The 19,240-nt window shown below is 41.9% G+C and overlaps 1 protein-coding gene across 4 annotated transcripts in view; it reads left to right on the top strand.

Annotated features, from left to right (window-relative positions):
- The window catches only part of kmt2a (lysine (K)-specific methyltransferase 2A), a 44,064-nt gene that overhangs the window by 19,686 nt on the left and 5,138 nt on the right, over positions 1-19,240 (top strand). For 2 of the 4 annotated variants that reach the window (XM_053239559.1, XM_026924784.3), the window contains 31 exons: positions 1,128-1,305; positions 1,403-1,628; positions 2,222-2,286; positions 2,378-2,863; positions 2,966-3,039; positions 3,131-3,370; positions 3,551-3,697; positions 4,077-4,169; positions 4,271-4,391; positions 4,474-4,584; positions 4,715-4,899; positions 4,988-5,161; positions 5,897-6,007; positions 6,108-6,181; positions 8,009-8,202; positions 8,335-8,435; positions 9,865-10,002; positions 10,125-10,283; positions 10,361-10,478; positions 10,588-10,666; positions 10,756-10,916; positions 11,028-11,180; positions 11,271-15,771; positions 15,862-15,930; positions 16,021-16,097; positions 16,246-16,407; positions 17,312-17,386; positions 17,510-17,684; positions 18,242-18,346; positions 18,431-18,514; positions 18,643-18,772. In XM_053239559.1, the coding sequence (XP_053095534.1) occupies positions 1,128-1,305; positions 1,403-1,628; positions 2,222-2,286; positions 2,378-2,863; positions 2,966-3,039; positions 3,131-3,370; positions 3,551-3,697; positions 4,077-4,169; positions 4,271-4,391; positions 4,474-4,584; positions 4,715-4,899; positions 4,988-5,161; positions 5,897-6,007; positions 6,108-6,181; positions 8,009-8,202; positions 8,335-8,435; positions 9,865-10,002; positions 10,125-10,283; positions 10,361-10,478; positions 10,588-10,666; positions 10,756-10,916; positions 11,028-11,180; positions 11,271-15,771; positions 15,862-15,930; positions 16,021-16,097; positions 16,246-16,407; positions 17,312-17,386; positions 17,510-17,684; positions 18,242-18,346; positions 18,431-18,514; positions 18,643-18,772 (8,766 nt within the window). The remainder of the gene's footprint in view (positions 1-1,127; positions 1,306-1,402; positions 1,629-2,221; positions 2,287-2,377; positions 2,864-2,965; positions 3,040-3,130; positions 3,371-3,550; positions 3,698-4,076; positions 4,170-4,270; positions 4,392-4,473; positions 4,585-4,714; positions 4,900-4,987; positions 5,162-5,896; positions 6,008-6,107; positions 6,182-8,008; positions 8,203-8,334; positions 8,436-9,864; positions 10,003-10,124; positions 10,284-10,360; positions 10,479-10,587; positions 10,667-10,755; positions 10,917-11,027; positions 11,181-11,270; positions 15,772-15,861; positions 15,931-16,020; positions 16,098-16,245; positions 16,408-17,311; positions 17,387-17,509; positions 17,685-18,241; positions 18,347-18,430; positions 18,515-18,642; positions 18,773-19,240) is intronic. The other 2 variants (XM_026924786.3, XM_026924785.3) reach the window with 2 other exon arrangements.

Here is a 19,240-nt window from a genome sequence, read left to right as displayed (position 1 = left end):
TTTCAGATCAGGTGTCAGAGTAGGGGAAAAATGGAATCTCAGAGACTCGGACCAACTCATGGTTGTTGGTGCCAGACAGGCTGGTTTGAGTATTTCAGAAACTGCTGATCTTCTGGGATTTTCACACACAACAGTCTCTAGAGTTTACACAGAATGGTGCAAAAAACCCAGAAAACATCCAGTGAGTGGCAATTCTGCAGGGAGAAATGCCTTGTTGATAAAAGGTCAGAAGAGAATGGTCAGACTCAGTCAGGCTGACAGGAATACTATGGTAACTCAAATAACCACTCTTTACAACCATGGTGAGCAGAAAAGCACCTCGGAATGCACAACACGCTGAACGTTCCATTTCCATCAGCCAAGAACAGGAATCTGAGGCTACAGTGGGCACAGGGTCACCAAAACTGGGCAGTTGAAGATTACAAAAAGATCATATGAGATTTTTACAATATTCAGCACCAATGCGCAGATATACAGGTATTCCTAATAAAGTGGCTGGGGAGAGTATATGACGGTATAAACCTGGGGGAAGAACCAGGGTAGGGTTAGGGGGACAGTTGCAGTTTGGGTGATACTGGTTATGCATGGGAAGGTTTGGGAGGTGTTTGTGAGATCTGCTCTTTCCCTCTAGCTAACCTTTCTCACAACCCAGGCCCCAAACTTTGTAACCAAAATGCTTAAAAAAAAAATACCCAAACAGACCAGACCAAAGATTCGCCTGGAATAAAAACCTACCACGTCTGAAGTACTTAGAAATAATTTTGACTGCAGTGCTTTTCACTTAGACTGTTTGACTCCAGTCTTTTAAACAGAACAAGTGTTTATTACCCTGCATGGTTCTTCATGGATCTTTTTGAAATATGGCAACCCTGTAATTGATCTGGCTATTTCACAAATAATGGCAGCTAAATTAGCTTCCTTCCCCTTTAAAGCAATAATTGGTTACTCAGGTATTGTCTTCATTAAATAAACCATTTTTCATGTAATAGGGGCTTTGTCAAATTCAAGAATGATATGCTTATGAAGGCAGATTTAACACCACACACAGTTTCAGCATGACAGCCCCAAAAACAGTGTTTTATTCAGTTAGCATTAAATTAACTTGCTAAAAATGTTTGCTTGCATAGGGTCAAGAAAGTGATTCTTCTGAAGCGTCAGTTCGTGGTCCACGGATCAAACATGTGTGCCGTCGTGCCGCAGTAGCATTGGGTCGCAATCGTGCTGTGTTCCCAGATGATATGCCCACCCTTAGTGCCTTGCCATGGGAGGAGAGAGAAAAGATTCTGTCTTCCATGGGGAATGATGGTGAGCATTTTCTAGTAGTATCATTGTTTTAGTTTTAAGACATTGTGTTAATATATTTTAATTTATTTACATTTAAGTAAATCTGATTCTCTTGCAGATAAATCTTCAGTGGCAGGTTCAGAAGAGGCAGAGCCTTCTTCCCCTCCCCTAAAACCAGTAACGAGACACAAAACTGTCCAGGAAGCCACACCCAGAAAGGGTCGGCGCTCACGGCGTTGTGGGCAGTGTCCTGGTTGTCAAGTCCCAGAGGACTGTGGGCATTGCGCCAACTGTCTGGATAAGCCTAAGTTTGGGGGACGCAACATTAAAAAACAATGTTGCAAGTAAGTATGGGCTTGAAATCTGAAGAAAAAAAAAGTGTGTTATGTCATATCTTGACAGTGTTGCATCCTACCTAAGCTTGTTTCCCTGAATTTTAGACTGAAATCAAAGGTTTTTTATTGCACAGTATAAATATCAGTATCACAAATAATGTTTCTTTTCTAACATTTTGTGGCTATCATCAGTATTGAAAGCTGCTGATGTTATAATTTTGTATGAAATCTTTAATGATATAAAAGGTTAAGTTATTTTTAGACAATTTATTTTTGTAGACATTAAATAAAAGTATTATTGAACTTTATTTCACATGATTTATAAGTGCATCATTACACTTTTGCTGGCAGTTTGTTTACAAGCCTATATACCAATATACCATATCGCTCATCCGTATTACTTAGTGTCATGAGATGATCACACATTATTGGCTTTACATTTGACAGTGGTTTGAAGTGTACTAAACACTTAATTGCAGTTGCTGTTGCAGTATGAACTATTGCAGGGTTGTTTATTTAACCTTGACCTTTTTATTTCACCTTGCATGGCTTGAGTGCTTCAAATGCGTTTAAAATAGAAGTAAATCTCTCGGTTGTCACAGGGAAAGGAAGTGCCAGAACTTGCAGTGGATGCCATCAAAAATGTTTCTTCAGAAGCAAGCAAAAGGTCAGTGTACCACTCCCTCTTCAAGACTGCAGAGTTCAAGGAACATTGGCATTTTTTTGCCATTTGTACACATTGCATCTTACTTTTTTAGGTAAAAAAGATAAGAAGAAAAACAAAGTGCCAGAAAAAAAGGAAGCCCATCACTCTGTCAAATCTCAGTGTCCTGAGGTAAGCCTCAAACCAACCCCAGCTCCCTCAAAGGATGACCCTCCAGTGAAGAAAAGTGACACTCCACCCCCAATACAGGAAGAGGACAAACAAAAACAGCAGCCACCGTCCCCACCACCACCCAGCTCTTCCCCAAATGGCGAGCCTCCTTTACTTCCCAGCCCGGAGGACCCAAGACCACGCTTAGCTTTTCCGAGTTCTGCCTATAAGAAGGACCGAAAGCTGTCCAGCCCTTTATCCAGGTCCCCACACACCACTGCATCTAGCCAACCACCAGAATCGTCTCAAGAGATCATGCAGCAGCAAACCCAGACTCCAGCAAAAAAGGATGGACCCACAAAGTCACCACCTAATGAACCCAAAAAGAAGCTCCAGCAGCATGCTCAACCTTCATCTGTTGTATCCTCTGGTAGGAATTGTTAGTGATGCACCTTCCCAGATCATTATCCTCATGCTTTTGTGTGCCTTGGATGTTTTATTTGAATACACATAGATCTTATTTTATTTTCAGCTTCAGAAGCAAAGCAAATAAAAAAGCAGGCTGTTCATTGTGGTACTCCACCAAAGCCAAAACCAAAGGAGAAGGTGAGGGCTTCTTGCTAAGTAATTTTTTGTTTTTCGTTTTATACACTGCTTGGCTCAGACTTTGACCACCCACCTGAATTGTTGTTTACAGGAGAGACAGATGGTCACCAAACCTGACCGCAGTACTTTAAACTTCCTGAGCACTCCCTCGATTGGGGGCACTGCCAAGCAGAAAGCACCCTCCGACGGAGTGCATCGAATTAGAGTGGATTTTAAGGAGGACTTTGACATTGAGAAGGTGTGGGAAATGGGTGGGCTCAGCATCCTCACCTCCGTGCCAATCACCCCACAAGTAGTCTGCTTTCTCTGTGCTAGCAGTGGCAACGTAGAGGTAAGGTAGTCTCGGTCATTATGTAGCAATGTATTTGCCTTGGTTTAGATGATGGGAAAAAAAAAAATACACCTCTCTTTTGCAAGATTAGGTTACAGGCTAGGTCTGCAAACACAGTCCTCTCTTTTTAGACACTGAATTATACAATGTTCTCTTACTGTCTGTGTGGCCTTTCCACAGTTTGTGTTCTGCCAGGTGTGCTGTGAACCTTTCCATATCTTTTGCTTGGGGGAGACCGAACGCCCCCTAAATGAGGAGTGGGAAAACTGGTGCTGCCGTCGGTGCCGCTTCTGTCATGTTTGTGGCCGCCAGCACCAGAAGACTAAAGTAAGGGTTTTTTGAATGCTGTTGTTAGAATCATAGCATTGCACTGATATTAAGCTCAGAATTATAAAGGAATTTTGCAGCATCTAATGTTTGACTTATAATGATACCGGTTTAGGCAGATTTGCAAAACCAAGTAATACTTGTTTTTGTTTGCATTCTGCATTTTATTTTGGGAGTTTATATGCAGTTGTTATTGTGTACATTGTAAATTTGTGACTGCAGCTGCAAGCAAATACAAATGCTCGAGCTATAAACTGTAACCTATAAACATGAAACCTAAATCAAAGTACTTATTTACCACAGCGCTACTTTCAGCTGTTTTATATAATCCTGAATTAGCTTTGAAACTGAGCCGCTAGTTCCCTTTCCTTTCACACAGGAGCTGCTGGAGTGTGACAAGTGCCGAAACAGCTTTCACCCTGAGTGCCTGGGACCCAACCATCCTACAAGACCCACCAAGAAAAGAATCTGGGTATTACACACACTCTTTTTCTAGCTATTTATTCTGTGTAATATATTTAACTAATATACTGTTTGCTTGCGGGTCTTTACTGAGATTAACATCCTCCACAGGTTTGTACTAAGTGTGTTCGCTGTAAAAGTTGTGGGGCCACCAAACCAGGAAAGACTTGGGATGCCCAGTGGTCACATGACTTCTCCTTGTGTCATGACTGTGCCAAACGTTTTGCTAAAGGTGGGTGTTAAATCACACTGACAGATGTTTTGTTTATGTACAAACACGTTAGCCACATCTAATATATATTGTCTGTCTGTAGGAAACTTCTGCCCTCTCTGTAATAAATGCTATGACGATGATTATGAAAATAAGATGATGCAGTGTGGAAAGTGTGATCACTGGGTTCATGCCAAATGTGAGAATCTAACTGGTGAGTGGACTGTTTGTTCTTTTGTGCAGCCTGTCTCGTGTTTCGAAAGTAGTATTTTATGTGCTGACACTTTATCTTGACTTTCTCTTTGAAGGAAAAAAAAAAAACATTTTTACTATTTTCATTTTAGATGAAATGTTCGAGTTATTGTCCAGATTGCCTAAAAACGTGGCCTACACCTGTGTTAACTGTACTGAGCACCACCCACCTAAGTGGCGCACTGCTTTGGAGAAGGATATTCAGAACAGTATGCGCCAAGTTCTCACTGCACTCCTCAACTCCCGCACTTCCACTCACCTGCTCCATTATAGACAAGTAACTATTACTAGCTAATTATATCAATCTATATGTACTACTTTTTTCTCTGTGATTCTTTGCTGATTTATGTTCTGTTGTGTCATAGGCGGTGATGAAGCCACCCGAGTTGAACCCAGAAACTGAAGAGAGCCTCCCCTCACGACGTTCCCCTGAAGGGCCTGACCCTCCTCTTCTTACAGAGGTTTCCCTGCCCAGTGATTCAGCCCTTGACTTAGAGTCTGTGGAAAAGAAAATGAATTCAGGGCACTACAGATCTGTGGTAAGGGATTTAAAAAGTTTTGTGTTGTTAAGCCACTAAGGCTGCGTTTACACGACAGCGATGTAGTCAAAAACGGAAAAGTTTTTCAAACATCGTTTTCAAAAAGTTTCACGTATACACGTCAACGTTTTCAAAACGATTCGCATTTACACATATCCGCGATAACGGCCAAAAACGCTGTATTACGTATGCCAGGCCAGTAGTTAGCGCTGTCACCTTGTTAGTTTGTTGTAATATTGGTGAAGTAAATCCACACTTTGCTGAAAAAGCGTTAGCAAACTCTTGAGCAGCAACAACACTACTATGTACTCCGCCATTGCTGTGTATGTTTGTTCGCACTTGCCTTTACAATAGACACGTACTGCGCATATCTACATACCTAACACGTACTACGCACGCGCATGACGTCACCCTTTTCAAAGATTCCCGTATTGGGTGTTTACATGGAGACGATAACGGCAGCGTTTTTGAAAACTTGCACTTTGAAACCCATTTTCAAAAATATGCGTTTTCAGTCCCCAAAACGCCGCTGTCATGTAAACGAACAGGCAAAACTCATAAAAAGTTTCCCGTTTTTGGCTGAAAACGTTGACGTGTAAACGGCCTCTTAGATATTTGTAGGATTACAACGTTCTGCCCAGATTTGCAAGAGCTTGTTAATATGTGCAGAAGTTGGATGCTGTTCTCTTCCCCAAGAACTAAATTTTGCTGTTTTGTTGCTCTTATGTCTTTAAGCTGGACTTTAGTGATGATATTGTGAGAATTGTCCAGACAGCCATTAATCTAGAGGGAGGTCAGCCAGAAAGCAGAAAGGCCAACAGCATGGTGAAGTCCTTCTTTATTCGGGTAAGGCCTGAGCAAGAGCAGGCACAATGTTTATAGTGGATTGTGCTTCAGGCCTGGAGCACTGCTGTTTATAACACTAACACTGCTATGCTCCTTACAGCAAATGGAACGCATTTTTCCTTGGTTCAAGGTGAAGGAATCAAAATACTGGGAGGCACACAAAGTCTCTTACAAGTGAGTTTTTTTTTTTCTTTTAATTAGTACATATGTATTCTACTGAAGCATACCCATTTTGTTTTATTCTCTTATCCAAGAGGACCTCTGCTGTGGTATATTTGGTATATTATTTGTATGTTTAGTTTGTTTTAAGTGCATCTATTAACAAGCCTTTTCCTATTTAGAAAGAATGCTGTGATAGCTTTAGTATCTGAAGATACACTATATTGCCAAACGTTTTGAGACACCCCTCCAAATCATTGAATTCACTTCCATGACCACAGGTGTATAAAATCAAGCACCTAGGCATGCAGACTGCTTCTACAAACATTTGTGAAAGAATGGGTCGCTCTCAGGAGCTCAGTGAATTCAAGCGTGGTACCGTGATAGGTTGCCACTTGTGCAATAAGTCCATTCGTGAAATTTCCTCACTACTAAATATTCCACAGTCAACTGTTAGTGGTATTATAACAAAGTGGAAGCAATTGGGAACAACAGCAACTCAGCCAGGAAGTGGTAGGCCACGTAAAATCACAAAGCGGGGTCAGCACATGCTGAGGCGCACAGTGTGCCGAAGTTGCCAACTTTCTGCAGACTTTCCAATCTTTGTTTGGCCTTCAGATTAGCTCAAGAACAGTGCGTAGAGAGCTTCGTGGAGTGGGTTTCCATGGCCGAGCAGCTGCATCCAAGCCTTACATCACCAAGTGCAATGCAAAGTGTCGGATGCAGTGGTGTAAAGCACGCCGCCACTGGACTCTAGAGCAGTAGAGACGTGTTCTCTGGAGTGACGAATCACGCTTCTCTGTCTGGCAATCCGATGGAGTAGTCTGGGTTTGGTGGATGCCAGGAGAACGGTACTTGTCTGACTGCATTGTGCCAAGTGTAAAGTTTGGTGGAGGGGGGATTATGGTGTGGGGTTGTTTTTGCGCACCAGTGCACAAAGCAAGGTCCATAAAGACATGGATGAGTGAGTTTGGTGTGGAGGAACTTGACTGGCCTGCACAGAGTCCTGACCTCAACCCGATAGAACACCTTTGGGATGAATTAGAGCGGGGACTGCGAGCCAGGCCTTCTCATCCAAAATCAGTGCCTGACCTCACAAATGCGCTGCTAGAAGAAAGGTCAAAAATTCCCATAAACTCACTCCTAAACCTTGTGGAAAGCCTTCCCAGAAGAGTTGAAGCTGTTATTGCTGCAAAGGGTGGGCCAACTCCATAATAAACCCTACGGATTAAGAATGGGATGTCATTAAAGTTCATGTGCATGTAAAGGCAGATGTCCCAAAACTTTTGGCAATATAGTGTATATTGTAGGGGATGGGATCAGACGATTCAGTGGTACAGTGGCAGTGATATAATGTGAAGCTGTAACAGCTTGTCAGTGGGGACAGTATCTGTCTCTTTGCTCTCCTTCAGAGCACAAATATCACCTGTCCATCGGGAATGCATGGTTTAGTTCCATTGTTGGAGACCAGCCTCAAGTATTATATTTCACACAGGTGCTTTGACAAGTCTTGTGGTTGCCTTGTGGTTACATTGTGGTAGACTTTGTCTGTTAATGTGAATTATTCATGGGTATGTGAAGCATTGTGTTGTATAATTTAAAACCCCCTTTCTGTAAGGTATACATTGACTCCTTATTACGATGTAGTTTTTTTTTGCATCTTTAGCAGTCTCCAGCACAAGAGAAGCATTTACTCTCACATTAGAGTTATCAGCCGTTCAGTGGTTGTAACCATCAGTGAATATTTTGTTAAATCAGGTTTATGTATTTGCACTGTCTGTGTCTGCATGTTTGTTGAGTATAGTGATGCTAAGTGATGTTATTTTTTTCTTTCTGCTGCAGTAGTGGTTTACTTCCTAATGCTGTACTACCTCCTTCTCTGGATCACAACTATGCCCAGTGGCAGGAGAGGGAAGAGATGGCATGTGCTGAGCACCACCTCTCTACGAAGATTATTCCTGCTCCTTGTTCTAAAGCTCCTGGAGAACCTGACTTCCCAATTGTACCTCCACCTCCACCTCCACAGCTTACAAATGGTGAGGAACAAAAGAATATACTACCCAAATTCAGCCTATTTTTTCAGAATGACATATGTAATTTGAGAAATCTCATTTTATCTTTCTCATACTCTTTTTATTTCTTCTCTCTCCACCAACAAAATTACTTAGACCTTAGTCAGGAGGACAGCCCCGAACTTCCTCCTCCCTCTGGTATCAGTGACAATAGACAATGTGTACTTTGTCTGAACTATGGTGATGAGAAGACAAATGTAAGTCAATACACAGTGTTCAAACAAATGTAAATCAACTATCAAGTAATTTTAAGAGCCACATACTCCTAATGGCTACTTGCTGCATTTATGCATTATGCATAAGAAAGTGTTAGGGTTGATTTATACTTCTGCACAGACGCTCACACGGTGAAGTATTCATACTTGCACATAAAGGGAGCATGCCCTCTAGGAGACGCTGTTGCATAAACCACTGAATTAAACAGAGAAGAAAAGGCAAAAAACAACGCAAGTTCCTTTGTTTCACAGTTGGAATAATAAATAGAAGATAATACGCGGACATACTTTTGTTTTGAATGGTGCTGGAGGTAAAAAGAAACCTCACGTGATTAATTATAAACCAAGTCACTAAAAGCATTTCCGAAGTGTTTTAACTCGTCTGTATTCAGCAGTATGAGCGGCTTTTGTATAGAAGCACCTGAATATAACTAGTGTTTAAATCCACAATTCTATCTGTCCTGGAATGACAATGCTTTAGTTTTAATTTTTATTGAGTTGCTGTGGTTTACATCACGTACGCGGCGTGGTTATTGGGAGTCCGTTAGCAGAAGGATGTAGTAAAGCGCTCGGTCCTGCAGGATTAAAGTGGCCAGTACACAGCCTCACACTTTATATAACAAATTTATATTAACAAAGTATCATGCTGATAGTTTTCCTTAGACAAATCGATTATACAATAATGTGATCATATCGCCATGTGTGAGCCAAGCATGAAACGTACTTGTGTTCATTTATACTCACTGTTCAGTGCAAGAGTTTTATTCTAGAGAAGAAATGTTATTAAAGAAACTGGTCTGAGAAATTAATAGTGAATATGTTAAAAATGAGATTTTTCCAGAGCATCTTTCATCCATTTCTGTTGTGAGATGTTCTAAGGTTTTTAACAGATTATACTTTCAGAAAGCAGTTTCAGAGCACAAGCTTGTCAATAAACGACAGAAGGTACTGGATTGTGTACACTTTATTGTTTAGCATTTTATTGTTTGCAGTACAGCTGTACATCGAACAGCATTACTCTTATTTAAACTGTATTAATCTGAATTTGATTATACCTGCTGAAGAAGTGTCACAAAGTCTAGTCAGACCAGCAGGTACATACAACATGTAGCTAGCTCGTGGGAGGACTGCCTGCTAGTGCATCTCTGTGTGCCACATTTGCCTATGATCTCCTCTCATGTGTGCCGCGATGTAAAAACACAAATATGCATTAACGCATAAGTATAAATTGGCCTTTAAACATTTAGATCTTTTACAGAACCTTCTAATGTACCACTACTCCAATTTGAATGGTTGCTACATGAGCATGCATAACTCAGTATTTTTGAAAACATTTTACTTATATTTTATGCTGTTGTTTCAGAAAATGTCATTTGTATTAAGTGGTTCATTGAGTTTTTGTTTTTGTTAGGAATGTGGAAGGCTGCTTTACATTGGCCAGAATGAATGGGCTCATGTGAACTGTGCATTGTGGTCAGCAGAGGTATTTGAAGATGATGATGGCTCTCTCAAAAATGTCCATATGGCAGTAAGCCGTGGCAGACAGCTGGTAAGGCACTGTTAACCCTTTGCTTTGTATAGGGTCTGTTCAGTAGACTTACAAGTTGTTTAAGTGCTTTAATACCATTTACCTTGAAGTATTGAATGGTTCTATCCTGTATTTTTTTAAAGCACTGTGAGAACTGTCAAAAGCCAGGAGCCACTGTAGGCTGCTGTCTTACCTCCTGCTCGAGTAACTACCACTTCATGTGTGCTCGTCAGTGCCACTGTGTCTTTCTGGAAGACAAAAAAGTGTATTGCCAGCGGCACAGAGACTTAATCAAAGGCGAGGTAGGAAAATCACTACTTCATCGAATTTTTAGGCAGCTGAAATTATAGGTATCAACAATATTGGTATTGTTGTTTAGGTACTGTCAGACACAGGATTTGAAGTGACCCGGAGGATTCTGGTAGACTTTGAGGGGATCAGTTTAAGAAGAAAGTTTCTCCATGGCCTTGAACCAGATAATGTCCATATGATGATAGGTATTTACAGAATCTGATTATTTTTGTAACATTTTCACAAATTTTATAAAAATAAATAAGTGTATAAATTATGGCATGGTGAACTTTGCCATCTTTATTTTGAATGTAGGTTCCATGACTATTGATTGTCTTGGTATGCTAACGGAACTCTCAGATTGTGAGAGAAAACTCTTTCCCATTGGATATCAGTAAGTAGCTTGTTAGGTCACAGATCATGTATTTAGTTGTGTGCTAATTAAAAAGTGTGTAAAGTGTAAGTTACATCCTCTATTTTAAGATGCTCAAGGGTCTACTGGAGTACACTGGATGCCCGCAAACGATGCGTCTACACCTGTAGAATTCTGGCATGCCGCCCTCTAGTGGCAGACAGCATCAGTAACAGCACAGTCACGCAAGAGAACAATTGTACTATTGCCCACAGCCCACCTCCAGTCTCAGGTAAGACCTGAAGGTTTTATTTAACTGTGTAATTAGTAGCAATTTGGTAATTTAATTATTTTGGTAATTGAGATTTTCTACAAAGCACTTAACAACTACCACTTCTTTCAGAAGAGGTGGAACCATCACTGTTGCCTGATTCAGTTTCTGTTGACCATAACATCTTGCCCATGATGACAAAACCAAGGGTTTACTTTAGAAACAGACACCCCAGTTACCCACCCTGTCATCGTTCTTCTTCCTCTAGACATCTGCCCTCTCCAGGTATCCAGGTTAAATATATGTACTTTTATTCATCCTTTGGACTGTGGCTTTTATTACATGACATTTTGTTTTTGTCTGTTTTCATCCCAGGGGCTGTCAGTTCAGCTCATGAAATTGTAACTGTTGGTGACCCTCTGCTGAGCTCCAGTCTACCTAGTATTGGGTCTCGTCGCCATAGCACTTCCTCCCTCTCACATCAGCATCCAAGACAGAGACTTTCCTCTGGTCCACAGGGAAGTAACTTATCCAACCAGAGCCAACCAGTCTCTCCATCACCTGCCTCGACCTCCCAGGACCATGGAGGTGGAGATTCTGTAAAAGGGAAAGTGTCTAGCGATGAGAAACCTCAGTGTCGGGAGACAACCACTGTAAAAACCATAGCCCAGTACAGACCCGTTTATGGTGTTACAGAGAGATTGGGTGTTGGTAGAGATGCTGCCAAAAAGCCACATGAAGGAGAGCGTTTTAAAACTGCTCCATCAGCAGTTCTGGCATCACCTCCACTTGGAACTGCAGTTTTAACTGGGCATCAAAGGGGCAGTGACAGCATGAGGATAGAAAAGGGGAAACAAGTGACAAAAGACACTGATCTACCAGCAGGAGCCACTCTTTTGACCTGCAATCCACTCGCTACTGATTCAAAAGATAATGATGTTCCAGGGAAAGAAGCAGTCATTACAGCAGTGCCAGAATCTAAAGATATTCGAAAGACTGGCTCTCCCCAGGCACTGCACCACAAAACTGGGGGTAGGAAATCCCATGACTGTGTCTCAGGACCATCTCCAGCTGCAGCGCTTAAGCCTCTCTGGTCACCTGGAGTGATTACAGGAGAGGAGGACATAAAACGAGGAACTCAGGCAAGCCCTTCTGTGGTAGCTACTCATGTGACCTCTAGCACCAAAGAGAAGCCCTCCAAAGTTAAATTAACAGAGGGCAAGGATGTTTCAAAAGAAAGGAAAGAGGTGCCTCAAAACAGTAAGGCACAAATTCTCAATAGTAACTCTAGCAGCTCTAAAGGTAGTAATATCAAAACCCAGGCCCAAGTGTCGTCCTCACGAAATAATACCAATAAGGGCACAGCGGTCATCAGTAACAAAACCTCAGGCTCTGTGGAAATTACAAAATCACATAATCAGAGAGGTGAGAGGCAATTAAAGTCTAAGGAGAGATTTAGCATGGAGAAAAAACACAGTTCTGCAGTGGAAGCAATTCAGTCTGTGCCATGTTCTGAGCGAAGTTCAGGCCCCCCTCATGTTCAGTCTAAATCAAGAGAAGAATCTATACCAGTTGAGAAGCATTGCACAGAGAGACTGTCTCTAGTATCTCAAAAAATGGATCCTAATGGGACCAAAACTGTCAGCACATGCTCTAATACAAACACATCCACCTCCACATCCCCTGGCAGCCATGCTTCACAGAGGAAGTCTTCCCATGCAATGCTATTTTCTCCTTTTGCAAGTTCTGAAAGCTCAGAGTCTGATAGCCACACGCCTCCAGAAGAGCAGAACGTGGACCACCATTGTGCTGAGGATGATGGGGCGGATCATCATTTAGAAGATGAAAGCTCTCCAGAGAAGCACCACGAGGAGGACAGTGATGGTTCCACAAAACGGCGATATCCTAGGCGAAGTGCTAGGGCTCGCTCCAACATGTTCTTTGGACTTACCCCCTTCTATGGTGTCCGTTCCTACGGTGAGGAAGATATTCCCTTCTACAGCAGTGGTGATATCCCTATAAGAAAGCGTTCAGGTGGCAGCAAGCGATCAGCTGAAGGACAAGTAGATGGGGCTGATGATATGAGCACATCATCTTCTGCAGACAGTGGAGAGGATGAGGAAGGTTTTGGTCCAAACAAGGATTCATACTATTATAATTTCACACGAACCATCATAAACCCCAGCTCTAGTTTTCCGTCTATTGAGGGACTAGATCAGTGTTTGGGAAGAAGATCACAGCTCCACAGGTTCATGAGGGATGGAGCAAAGGAAACTGATGATGAAAGTGATGAAATAACAGCAGCGACCAAAAGTTTAGAATGCCAACAAATTGGTCAACTGGATGGCGTTGATGATGATTCTGAAAGTGATGCCAGTGTAAACACCAGCAGCACGACCACCGCTACAACATCCTCTACACATAAAAACTCGACCAAAAAGAGGGGGCGCGAGAGCCGAGCTGAGAAATTGAATGCTGACTCATGGAAAGAGGCTGAAAACACTACTAGTGATGGAAGCACCCATAGCCGTGATGTTCGTAAAAATCAGAAGGATAACTGTCTGCAGTTAGGAAGCGTGAAATCACAGGGACAGGATCCTCTTGAAAACCAGCTATCACTTAGTGCAGATCTTCTTAAGTCTGATTCAGACAATAACAACAGTGATGACTGTAACATCTTGCCATCTGATATTATGGAGTTTGTGCTAAACACGCCATCAATGCAAAGCTTGGGACAACAGCCAGAGGCTAACTCCACTGAACCATTTTCTTTGGATGAGGGCTATGGAGTTGATGTAAACCGAAGGAAGACTATACTCTTTCACGATTTTACCCAGCCACTGGCCAGCACAGAACCTGTAGAGAGTGGAGTGAGCACCTCAATTCCAGTAGAAGAACCCTATGGCCTCCCACTGGAGCTGCCGTCTGACCTCTCTGTGCTCACAACTCGTAGTCCATCTGTAAATAACCAAAATCATGGTTCACTCATTTCTGAGAGCTCTGAGCGCAGTATGCTGGCCTTGGCTACGGAGGAATCGGGAGTTGATAAGGGTGGGGACAAGCAGAGAGCAGGAAGTGCTGGATCTAGTGAGAGCCCACGAGATGATGGTGGAGATTCACAGGCGACTGAAGGTGACATGACACCTGATCATTTCATTTCTACCCGCATCGATGGAGATCACATTTCAAGTCATGCAATAAACCAAGTAACAGAAGCAGGGAATCCAGATCTAACCAGAACATCTGGCACACCAGGCTTGCCAAGTTCACCTACTGTGGCTTCGCAAGGTCAGAAGTTTATTCCTTCTGCCACAGTCAGTACAGGTCACTCTCAGATTGTGAGTCCTACTGTTCAGTCCACTCATTCTCCTTTGAAAACTGGTCCAGAGAAACTGATCGTTCTCAATCAACATTTGCGGCCTCTTTATGTACTGCAAACTCTCCCCAATGGCGTAACTCAAAAGATACAGATTGCACCATCTGTCAGTGCAACCGGTGTCATGAATAGCAATGCACCTGTATTAACAGGCCTCAGTGCTGGAATTTCCCCCTCTCAGTCCATTTTTCCTGCTGTTACCAAAGGTTTAGTTCCTGTGCCTCATCATCCTCAGCTTCATGCCTTCACTAGCACTACTCAGACAGGTTTCCAGTCAATTATTCCCAGCACTACATCTGGCCTTTTTATTGGTGTTCCTTCTCATGATCCCCAAATTATTGCATCAGAAGCTGGACATAGACATGATCTGGCCCCCAGTGTTGCTATGGTATCTAGTGCTTCATCCATTTCCCCGACCCCTACTGTGCTTGCCACTGGACATGGCAAAAAGCGGCCAATTTCGCGTCTACAACCTCGTAAAAACAAGAAGCTAGCCCGATCCAGGAGCCAACCTACACTAGCACCATCAGAGGTTGGGCCTAACATGACCCTTATTAACCTGTCCTCTCCACAAATTGCTACTGGAATCCCTGCTCAACCAGGACTAGTTGAACTTGGCACAATAACAGCTGCCACAACTCACCGCAAAATGCCCAACATCATAAAACGCTCAAAATCTGGAGTAGTGTACTTTGAGCCTGCTCTCCTTCCACAACCGATGCCAATCTCAACTGCTGCTCAGGCTGGTATCATTGGACATGACTCCTCAGCCCACTTATTGCCTTGTACGGTGGCAGGACTTAACCCTAATCAGTCATTGTTGAACGTGGTATCAATGCCTCCTACAGCACCTGGGAATCTATTGGGAGCAAATTCAGTGTCTTTAAGTACTCCTGGGCTCATTAGCTCTGAGATCACAGGCCCCATAAGTAACCTTGTCTTTAAAGCCAGTCCACATAACTTGGGCCTTCCAGAGCAGCAAATGGTTCTTCAATCTGGAACCCCCATGGTGTCGCAAATTGCCAGTCCTGCCCAGACTTCCATTGCTAGTAGCATCTGTGTTCTTCCGCCAAATCAAATCAGCATGTCACCTAGCCAGCTCCAAGACAGAGAAGGCAATGTTAGCAAAGAAGGCAATCTTCAGAATCCTGTTACCAAGCTTGTAGCAGAGAAGACCATTGATCCCAGTACAAACACATCTGGCCAAATGGCTCTTGTGCCCAGTCACATCACGCAAGACCTGAATAAGGGTCACACAGTTGGAGTTCCTACCCAGAGCTCACAAACCTCACCTATCTCACAAGCTACAAGCCAACAGCAAGCACTGAAGTCACCCACTGCCAAAGCTTCCACCGGCATTGGGAAGGTAAAGCAAAAATCAAAGAGGACTCTACCAGTTGTAGCCAATACTGGTGGAAAGAAGCACAAAGCTGGGCCATCAGAGGCACTGGCAGAATCACAGAGCGGTCCTGTCTCTGCAAATCAATCTTCTTTACAAAGGTAATCACCAGCAATTTTGCAGCCTTGTCTTGCCAAGTATGCCTTCTCAAAAGACATCTAATTAAAATGTGATATTTTGTTTATCAATAGGGGTAAAGAGCAAATGGCACTTGAGCTGACGAATATGGCAAAGCCTAATGAAAAGGGTTCAAGAAAGAGGTACACAAATTCAAGATAATGAATTTGAAATAAACCTGTAATGTCAAATGTATTACTACTGGACTAAACAAAAATTTTTCTTGCTTGCAGTAATTCTAGAAAGGGTGAACTTTCTTCTCTTAATCAGAAGGCTGTAGAATCCCATGATGAAAAACTCAGGACTGCTAGTGGGTATATCTTTAATTATAGAAGACATACCTGTGCTAAATTGTTTATTTTATTTTGTAGATGATCTGTTTAAATACTTTGAATAAATAGTTTTCCCTAAGTTTTCTCTCTTTAATGTGTGATGTATAAAATTCTGTGCAATTTCAGAATTTCAGAATGCTGACCGAGCACCTAATGCTCTGCTGGTAGCCACTCCTGATCAGAAGGACAGTGGACTAAATTCCACCTCAGACTACAAGCCCAAAAAAGGCCTTCTGTTTGAAATCTGCAGTGATGATGGCTTTAAGGTCTGCTGCGAGAGTATTGAAGGTAAGCTTGATTTGTACTCTTATTGCAGCTATTGCAGCTATATGACATTCGGAGCTCATGCTTATGTTTCCGTAGGGCAAGTTTAAAAGCTTAGGACAAACCTAACAAGGGTATAAGTTAAAAATGAACTTTTCACTGCTCACGATTTTTTTTATTCTAATATTTTCATTCTAGATGGTGCATTTTTAGGTGATTCAGCAGTAGTTCACAGTAAACAATACACAGCAGTCTAATCTCTCGTACACATGGCCGACATTTCCAGTCCAAAAAAAAGTCGTTCAATCCCTTTCTAATTATCATCACCAGTAACATTATTTGTAATATGTTAGTTTTGACACCTCTTTGTAGGCCTAATTAATATTTTGGGTCTAAAATCTTCCTCCTCAAACATACATTGATAGATTTTATTTCACATTAATGAATTCAAAATGTTCTCCATTTACTGTGACAGAAAGAGAGGATGCCACACTATTCGAGAGCATGTGAGATTGGGTGAAGGGGGTGGAACTTCCAGGAATTGTCAGTTAATATCAGAGAGTTCAAAACACCTGTGCAAATTATTCCAGATTCCTATGTGGCTCATCTCCCTTTTATTGGGAAGAAAAAGTCTGTTCTTTTGGTGTATTTTTGAGAGCTATCTTATACTGGGATACTCCAGTGTTAAATTGCAGAGCTCATAAAAAAAAGTTTGCAGGTCTGGTAATATAAGTGGGGAAAAAAACGTCACTGAATATCATGGCAGTGTAATCTTGTAAGGATGATAATATTGTTATATAGCACAAGCCTAGTAATAATGTCAGTAAAACAGCATATTGACAAGGAATTGTATTAATCAGTGGTGGTTTAATTTATTTTTTAATTTAGTAAGTGTTCTAATTTAACTTATTTGCTTACTTGCTTACAGAGGCCTGGAAATCTCTGACAGATAAAGTCCAGGAGGCACGCTCTAACGCCAAACTCAAAGAGCTATCTTTTGATGGTATTCACATGCATGCCACATGATTGATCTACACAATATTCAGATCAGTGTTATGTATATAGTAATTGCCCCTGTTACATAATTAATTTTTTCCCTTTCGGATTTGCTATATGGTTTTGTCAGGAGTGAATGGGCTGCGGATGCTGGGTGTTGTCCATGATGCTGTAGTGTTTCTTTTGGAGCAGCTATACGGTGCCAGGTACTGCAGAAACTACAGGTTCCGCTTCCACAAACCAGAGGATGTGGATGAGCCTCCTCTTAACCCTCACGGATCTGCTCGTGCTGAGGTCCACCACAGGTATGTAGCACTGCCTTTATGGCTTGTCCTGGTGTTGTGCTTGTACATGGAGTCATATTTGGAGTTGAGACCATTGAATTATTAGGCACTGCTCACAGCATTTTTCACCCCTAAGCTTCACATTTTCTTTATGGTGTATAATTAGTTAACGTGAAGTGAGGGCAAACACTACATGGATAGACAGTTAGAAAGGAGGTGGCGGTAATATTGACATAAATAATTCCAATTTGAATGACTAAAGAAGTCATTCGACAGTCAGACAAAAGAAAGAGGGACAAAATGTTACAAATGTTATTCTGTCTTTGGGGTAAAGAATGCTTTTTGTTGCGAAACAGCACAACAAATTGAATGTATAACAAAACTCTGAAAAACAACTCTAGAACTTTAAAGAAGTTTAACATGCATTTTAAAGACCAATCTGCATAATTAACTGCAGTAAATAGTATGCATAATTATGGTATAAGCTTCATTATAACAATGGTTTTTTATACATTTTCCTGGAGGCTAGTATTTTGCTGATTTGTGATGCTATTGATTCTTTCTGACTCTTTCTGAAGGAGGTCTGTGTTGGACATGTTTAACTTCCTGGCTTCCAAATATCGACACCCACCTGAGTACAACCCTCAAGAGGAAGATGAAGAAGAGCAGTTCAAATCCGCTCGGTCTGTCTTTACATCCACCTTAACTTCATTTCTCAGTTTTTGTCTAACCTGTGGTCAATAATATTCCTTTTGTTGGCCTTACAGGCGGGGCATCAGCACAGACGTGCCTCTGGCTGCGAGGTTCAGACACTTGAAGAAAACATCCAGAGACTCTGTAGGCGTGTACAGGTACAAAATCCTGTTGCCTCCTAACTGTTGTTGGCTCTGCAACCAAAGAAGTAAAATAAATATAGAGTAAAGTGTTGTCATGCAAATAAAGAGTGAAGTGTTGTAATGCAAGTCGTTACTGTCGGCAGGTCAGCCATACACGGCCGTGGTCTGTTCTGTAAGAGAAACATTGATGCTGGTGAGATGGTGATTGAGTATTCAGGCAATGTCATTCGCTCTGTCCTTACTGACAAACGAGAAAAGTACTATGATGCCAAGGTAAACACTTGCACTCTCACATACTAAAATGTGCATTGTATAGTGTCATGTATGGCATATCTTGCAATATGTGTGTACATACAGTGTGTATGTATTCACTAGGGGTGTAACGATATGGCATTTCATATCATTCTCTTACAAACATTTTGATTTGATCCTTCAGCATTTCACACAATACATTCAACAGGCTACATGATTATGTAGACTATCTGTCATAAAATACTGCTTTAAATGGTTAAGATGAAACAAGCCCACACTCCCTCTTCTTTACCTCAAAACATGCTGAAACTCCTAAGCATGCTGTTTTTCACAAGCTAATACAATAGCCTACTAGCTGCTGTTAATATCATTGTGTCTGTGCTGATATCACGTAGACTACAACACACCCGTGTTCTGCTACTTTAAGATGGAATTTCCCAGCTGATTAAACCCAGGTTAAAGGAATCAGCATGCCAGTTGGGAAGCTTG

Source organism: Pangasianodon hypophthalmus, chromosome 14 (assembly GCF_027358585.1).
Source record: "Pangasianodon hypophthalmus isolate fPanHyp1 chromosome 14, fPanHyp1.pri, whole genome shotgun sequence".
NCBI classification, from domain to species: Eukaryota; Metazoa; Chordata; class Actinopteri; order Siluriformes; family Pangasiidae; genus Pangasianodon; species Pangasianodon hypophthalmus.
The sequence above is the reverse complement of the archived record's forward strand: the minus strand, read 5'-3'. Positions and strand labels throughout refer to the sequence as shown.